Source organism: Danio aesculapii, chromosome 9 (genome assembly GCF_903798145.1).
Source record: "Danio aesculapii chromosome 9, fDanAes4.1, whole genome shotgun sequence".
Taxonomy (NCBI): Eukaryota; Metazoa; Chordata; class Actinopteri; order Cypriniformes; family Danionidae; genus Danio; species Danio aesculapii.
Window position 1 is genome coordinate 23,737,774 of NC_079443.1, and position 7,714 is coordinate 23,745,487.

General features: G+C 35.1%; 2 protein-coding genes across 2 annotated transcripts; both read left to right on the forward strand.

Annotated features, from left to right (window-relative positions):
• Positions 1 to 1,144: 1,144 nt before the first annotated feature.
• Positions 1,145 to 1,866, forward strand: crygs4 (crystallin, gamma S4). Its single transcript, XM_056464889.1, has 3 exons — positions 1,145 to 1,159; positions 1,244 to 1,486; positions 1,591 to 1,866. The coding sequence occupies exons 1-3, from the start codon at positions 1,145 to 1,147 to the stop codon at positions 1,864 to 1,866; spliced, it is 534 nt and encodes a 177-aa protein (XP_056320864.1).
• A 3,519-nt stretch (positions 1,867 to 5,385) lies between these two features.
• On the forward strand, positions 5,386 to 6,445 carry crygs3 (crystallin, gamma S3). Its single transcript, XM_056465231.1, has 3 exons — positions 5,386 to 5,421; positions 5,504 to 5,746; positions 6,173 to 6,445. The coding sequence occupies exons 1-3, from the start codon at positions 5,386 to 5,388 to the stop codon at positions 6,443 to 6,445; spliced, it is 552 nt and encodes a 183-aa protein (XP_056321206.1).
• The last annotated feature ends 1,269 nt before the right edge of the window (positions 6,446 to 7,714 follow it).

Consider the following 7,714-nt stretch of genomic DNA (forward strand, 5'->3'; position numbering starts at 1 on the left):
TACCAGTTTGTCCAGTCAGCTCGCCATGTCATCGGTAGACTTGAAATGCAGAGAGGAGTTGACTATCATGCTTTTTGAAATAACTTTTTAAAATTGCTTTTTAAAATTGCTTGGATTCAGGGAGGGGGGTCAATCAGTGCTTTTGAAAATAGCGAACTGATCAGTCAGTCAAACAGTCAGATAACAGTGGCCTCTGGTGGATTTATGTGAGAACAGCAGGTGCAAATGGCACTCGCGAGAGAAATTTGAGATCTTAAAAAGCGTACACAGTGGCCTCTGATGGATTCGCGAAAAAAAAATGCAAAATAAACATAGCTCCTGGGACATAAATGGCACTCTCTAGAAATGTATATAGAGGTACGTTTTAAAAATGAGCCAGGGTTGTAAAATGTTTTTCACACTGAAAAAAGTACTCACTGAAAGGTTCTTTTGGGAATCCAAAATAATATTGCTATAAATTCACAATTGAATTGTCTTGATTACATCAAAAATGTATTTTGATGTCATCAAGAAAAAACTTGCTGCTAAACTGCAACTGAACAAACCTCAAAGAAACATTATACAGGCAAGTGTTTTGTTGCAAATGCTCGAAGAAACTTTCTTCCACCTATTAGTAGCAAAATCATAATTTGTTTTTCATTTTACAATGTCTGAAAGCTCTGTACAAAAGAGCTACTGTATTCCTATTTGTCATTGTCACAGATGAAACTTGATGGAAACTATTTAAACCAGTGGTCTTAAATTTTAAAAACATGCTAGTTTTTCTGTCAGGACATTAAAGAGGATCTCAGATCTTGCACTATACAAAATAAAGTCATTGATTAAGACCAAACACTTGTTGTTTGCAAACCACTGAAACCCCTTACGTCATATAAATAGTGCCAAAATCAGGCTGATATTGTGTGGTTTAGTGTGTAGTGGCATGTTGTACAATCCCGAGGTTGGGGTTCTTTGGCTGTGGTTAGGATGCTTGGTGCTAACAATTTTATTGTTGAACGAATCTATGATTCAGTGCTTTAGAACAATAAAATGAGCTTAGATTTTTTTTTTTGAATGGCTGATTAAATTTATTTACAACCTGTGCCCTTGTTCGGGGCTGGTATAAATAGACTACAGCACAGTTTGCTATCCAACATTTCTGACAATGGCTACTGAGAGTGTAAGTGCCTCTGTCTCCCTTTCTGTCCCTCATTCTCACACAGTGTTTTAGCTCTATTTAACTGTCAGTGTTGTGTTTTGTCAGATTGTGTTCTACGAAGACAGGAACTTCCAGGGAAGATCCTATGAGTGCAAGGGAGACACAAGTGACCTTCATTCATTTTTTAGCCGCTGCAATTCTGCAAGGGTAAAGGGAGGCCTTTGGGTCCTGTATGAACGGCCAAACTATATGGGTTATCAGTATATTCTGGGTCCAGGAGAATATCCAGATTATCAACATTGGATTGGCTTCAACGATTGTGTCCGATCTTGTCGTCTAATCAGGCATGTAAGTCCAGCAGCAGCACATATAATTACTCTCAGTAAGTCGGTGTTCAAAAGTAAACAGTGTGCTTAGACCTTTCAAAGTAATGGGATTTTTATTTCCTCCAGGTTACTGGACATCTGAAGCTCAAACTCTTTGAGAGGCCCAACTTTGATGGACAAACATGGGAAGTGACAGAAAGCACCCCGTCCATTCAGGAACGATTCCTCTGCAGAGAGATCAATTCCTGCAAGGTTCATGAAGGTCCGTGCGTGTTCTTCGAGCATGCAAACTATCGTGGCCGTCAGTACTTCCTTGAGAAGGGAGAGTACAGACGGCACACTGAATGGGGGGCCATGCATCCCACTGTGGGCTCTATTCGCCAGATCACCACAGACTGTTAAATTGAAAACTGCTCACTATTACTGAAAACTTTTGAAAAATAAACATATTTGAAGAAGCATTCACTTTGAGTTTTTCTTTATTTAAGCTGGTTTACACCTACATTTATTTATTTTTTAAAGCAGTGAATGACAGCTAGTGAGTTCATACATGTTTCTGCATCTTTTGAGCATAAATAGTACAATTATAAGTAAAATTTTTCATATTTTCATTCAAATGAGTACTGGGATTCAAAGCCAAACCCTATGAAGAGTTAACTATTTACCCATAATAATTTAAAAGCAATTACAAAGTGTAACAAAGCCAATCAAAAGCAATTATATTTATCTTCACATCACTGCACACCATTCTTACAGATGATCCACTGTACATTTGTGTAAATATATGTACTGTAATATAAATTCATTCATTCATTTTCTTTTCGGCTTAGTCCCTTTATTATTCAGGGGTCGCCACAGCAAAATGAATCGTCAACTGGTCCAGCATATGTTTTATGCAGTGGAGGCCCTTCCAGCTGCAACCCAACACTGGGAAAACTGTAATATATCATAAAATAAATTGTTTAACGCATTTTATTATTGGTTTATATTAATGGTAGTAAGACTTTACTTCAAGTCACAGTTCATGCTATTAACAAACCATTAACTAAGACTATTAACTCAGTAAACTATATTGTGTAAAATGTATAAAAATATATTGAATAAAATATATTTGTAAATAAATATAACAAGCAATAAGGTTATTTTTTTAGACAATACATAATGTCAGAAAATTGTTACAACTTTCAGTGTCAAAAGGTCCCATGATGCTAATCAAAAAGATAATTAAATAGAAAACACCCATTAATCACTATTTTAAAAACTATTTTATGTGCAAAAGATTTATTCAAAGGACATTTTTTACCCAATGACAGGACATTGTTAATTGTGTATGTTTACAAATCGTTTATTAATACTGTATTTCCACTAAATATGAATAAGGTTTTTGATTTTGTTTATATTTGATGCTACAGTAACTGGCACTGTTAACAGTGTAAATAGCATGCATCTTTGTAAGCTAAACAGGGCAACATCTCACAATGCAGCTCATTTCACAATGTCATATTAGACTGAAAATTAGCAAAACATATGATAAAACAAATTGTCTACTCACTACCAAATCTACTAACAACACAGGTGCAAAACTCTTTTATTTTTGATTATGCTGCACTTCTGACTTTAATTCAGTTCAAGTTATTTGTATTGGGCTGTTCACAATAATTATTGTTTCAAAGCAGCTTTACAATTGCAATCAAAATCAGAAAAGTTAAGAAGTTGTATATAGGGTGGACATTATATATAAACATAGTTAACCTGCAGTTATATAGTATATAATGTGGTTTTTAAAAAATGTTACAGTATGTCTACATGTTAAATGAAATCTATTTGTGCATTAAGTGTATGTGTTGGCCTTGAAGTCCATCTCTTCACAGGTCATGGATCTGATCAAATGGTGCTGCACAATCTCTAGAGGTCTTTTCCAGGTGGAAATAGAGAGCAAAGAAAAATATTACCATAGCTGCTGATTATAATATATGTTCATGGCCCATTGGTTCCTACAGGTTTCTTGTGACAATTTCAAGGCACAGGTTTCACATATTAAAAATATTTTGTATTTATATAAAATGGTCAGATATTTTTTAACACCTTAAACACATCAAGACTGAAACTATCTACAACTGTAAGCTTTTTTTTAAAATCACAGTGAGCTTTTGGAAACTCTGGAACGAGAAGTAAGCTTGAACTGTTGCAAATAATACTGTTATCCCATATATGCATTAAAGTTACAGTAAATAGCAAATAGGGTCAAACCAAAAGAGGTCTTACAAAAGCAATTTAAAACACTGTTTTATTATATTACTATGTGTATGACTAAAATAAGACTAACAATTTCTAAACAAGTGACTGGCATTTTAAAGATGATGAAAAATAGGACAAATTCATCAGGGTTGTTCTCAATCTACAGCCAAAGACTTGCATGATGACCCGATGAAAAAAGGAAAGACATTTCAATGCAGAGTAAAAGAACAACACTAGATAAGTGTGGCCTTCTCCTGCATTCTCAAACAATGTTTTAGCATAATGAAAATAGTGTTGTGTTTTGTCAGATTTTTGTCAGAAAGCTTAAATTAAAACTTAAATATGCAAAAATTCATTTAAGAACATCTCTAGAAGAATGTTTTATGAGTTGACGTGACCAGTCTGGAATAAAACGTTTAAAAGGCTTATGTGCAAAATAACACCATCTCCAAGGTCAAATGTGGAGACTGGCCAGTCTTGTTAAAATTATCCATTGCTGAGGAAGTGAGGATATCAATAATTCCAAAACGATCTCACAGCAACTCGTAACTTTATGATTTAGTGGCTAATTCCTATGATTTTGTACAATCTTATTCGTACAAAGTAGTTTGATTTGCTCATCCCCCAATGATTGTTGGGTTTAGGCGTGGGGTTTAATGTAACACCTCCTTTTTAAAATCGTACATTTTTGAATTCGTACGAATTAGCCACTAAATGTAAAATAGTTACGTTTGCCTGTGAAATCAAGCTGTTAATTCTTTGAAGTATCATGCCATATTGGAAGAGAAAGGGATTTTTACAGTGTATAGACTGAAGCTTGATAATTTTGGACTTTTCAGTTTAACAATCATACCAAAGTATACATAAAATAAAAATCCACTGAAGCTTAGTAGAGAGGTAACAGAAGATTGTAAGCATGTAGATGCAACATTTATTGTAGGTTAGAAAGAATAAAATATTTTCTGCACATGGATTTTTAGAGTGTTTTTAACAACTTTATGGCTTCAAAATCACACAAATCTTTATTCAAACTGACTTACCTGTACATTACATTGAAGGCACACATTTTTTAATCAGTTCTTGCTTTCCATTGGAATTAAAACCACAACCTTGGCATTGATAACCACAGGAAAGCTTTTATTTATTAGTAACCACTTTCATAACATTGGAATTTGTAAACCAATTTAGTTCACTGATGCTTTCATTGAAGTCTTTTCATCAAATTTTGCTCACAGAAGCTAAAAGGCTTGCAGATTAAAGGAGTTAAATTTTAATTGAAGTGAATTTGTTGTCCAACAGTAAACCAGAGTTTGTGGTGGGATGTCCAAACACAAATGCGTCGATTTGTTCTAAACTGTACGTTATCCCTCATACAATATGAGCCTGTGGCTAGACGCCAGTGTTGCTTGAACTATGCCAGCCCTGGCAGCTGGAAAACAATTTAATTAGCCCAATAAATATTTTCTAGACTCAGCCATTGCAGGAACAACAGGCCAGGGTTCCATACAATGGCCAGTGCATTAATGCAGGAACAGTCTAGAAACAATCGCAGTATCAGCTGTTGATGATGCAATTGCTGTGGCCATTCATATAACAATGATTTGCCTGGCAGAGCAACTCAATGTGAAACATATAAATCTCGCTCATTGCCCTTTCGATTCACAGCATACATCAAATGCAGGAATGAAATTAGCCAAAAACATGGACAGAATGGGAAAAGTAGGAAATGTCTTGCATGCATAGGCTGGCTCTGCTGTTTATTCCTTTCTTTAACTTTGTTTCTACATCTTGTTCCACACAGATTGTCTTTTATGAGGACAAAAACTTTCAGGGACGTTCCTTTGAGTGCAGCCTGGACTGCCCAGAGCTGTCGTCCCACTTCACTCGCTGTAACTCCATCCGAGTCGAGAATGGGGCCTGGGTTTTGTATGAGCGTCCAAACTTCATGGGCTTCCAGTACATCCTAACTAGGGGAGAATATTCTGATTATCAGCGCTGGATGGGCTACAATGACACTATAAGGTCTTGCCGTATGGTGCGAAATGTAAGTAATTCATGGGTGTATGCAGGACAGCTGTAGCTTTGGCCGATAGAGATCTGTATTCCTCTTTTCCAGTAAAACAAAAAGTCACTAATCATTCAGGAACAGCATAACTGGCACTAAGATATACCAGATTAGAAATACCTTTATTGTTTCTGGCTAAACATGATTTGGCTTAAACAACAGTCTTCCCTAACAACATAAATAATATGTATTTTGTTGACTATTCTCTCAATGAGTGTCATTTTAAGAAGCTTTAGATATTATCATCTGGACATAAAAGCTGCGTTATTTATCTAAACCACAGCCATCAACCACAATTTAGCATTAAGCTTATGAAAACTTGCTGCTTCATCTTGTCCTTCTAAATGTCCTACAAAACAATGACAGCATTTGTAATGGTTCTTGAAGAAACTCTCTCTTTTGCAGCACACTGGCTCTTTCCGTATTCGTCTGTATGAGCGGCCTGACTTCCAGGGTCAGACCATGGAGTGCAGTGAGGACTGGCCGTCTCTCTATGACCGATTCCGTCAGCGTGAGGTCCATTCCTGTAATGTTTTGGATGGAGCCTGGATTTTCTTTGAGCATCCAAACTACAGGGGACGTCAGTACTTGTTGGAGAGAGGCGAGTATCGCTGCTTCACTGACTGGAATGCCATGCATCCTACTGTCGGCTCCATTCGCCGTATTCAGGACTTTTAGGTCTTTCAGTGTGTAGTTATTTGTTCCTTAACTATTTAATAAAAAATGACACTGAGCTCACCTGAAGCTCGCGTCTCCTCGTTTTATTTTGTTCCTCTTACAATCAGCTGGTCTTCAAATAAAGCATTTATATCATAATAATAACAATGAAAAATGAATAAATACTCTACCTTTTTAAAAGTTTGTGTTATTTAAAAGTTTGTGAGTTATTTTCCCAAAATAAAGTAAAACATTAATATTTTAAAATGTTATTAATTAAAATGAGTCTCTAAATATATTATTGTTGTTTTTGTTGTTATCAATATAATAATATTAGTAATAATAATTATTATTTTTATTATTTCAGTATACTTTATAATTTATTACTGTAATTGCAAAGCTGAAAATTGCAAAGTAGTTTCACATGATGTTTCAAAATGTAGATGCTGATTTTGAGACCAATAAACATTTCTAATTATTATCAATGGTTAAAATAGCCCTTGATACATTTCTTTCAGGATTAATTGATGAATAAAAAGTTAAATCAAAAAAATATAACTGATTTAAATTGGACATAATTTATAGCCTTGCAAACATCTTTGCAAAATAAGGTATATTCTTAAAATAAAATAAACAAAGTTAATAAATATATATCATGTCTCATTAATGAATTAAGTTAAATATATACAGTGTGTGTGTGGGTTTGTAACTGATTTATTAATTCTTGTGTGATAGCTTTCACCACCTGCTGCTCAATACTTCCCTCTGTTGGCTCATAGTTTTTGAATTGTCTAATATCAACCCAAAAAATAATTAATTGAGTGTGAATTGAAATATAGTCCATAAATGCAGTTGCACAAAACACTCTTGAGTTTATTTTGTACATAACTGGGATGTTAAAAGAGACTAAAAGGCTTTAAAAACTGCCTCTTCAAGCATTTATTTTTACTGACACTTGTTTTTCAGGAATTTTGTTTTTGCTTCTAGTACCTGTTCACATGAATATATATGCCTCACATGTTTTTAAGCATTTGTATGTTAAAAAGAATGAATGCTTGTGTGTTTACACAGGCGGAGAGCATGAGCTGTGGGTTGTGTGGGCAGTTGCTGGTCAATAGTCCCTGCTAAACCTCCCCATACAATAGTTGATGACTGAAGTGATTTTCCAGTGAGTGTCCAGCACATACCCAAACGTCCACAATGCTGATGCAGGCCTGAGAGGGACAAGGTATGCTGAAACAAAAGGCTTTTTTCCTTTTGTTTCTTTCTTTTCTTTTTTGTCTGCACAGA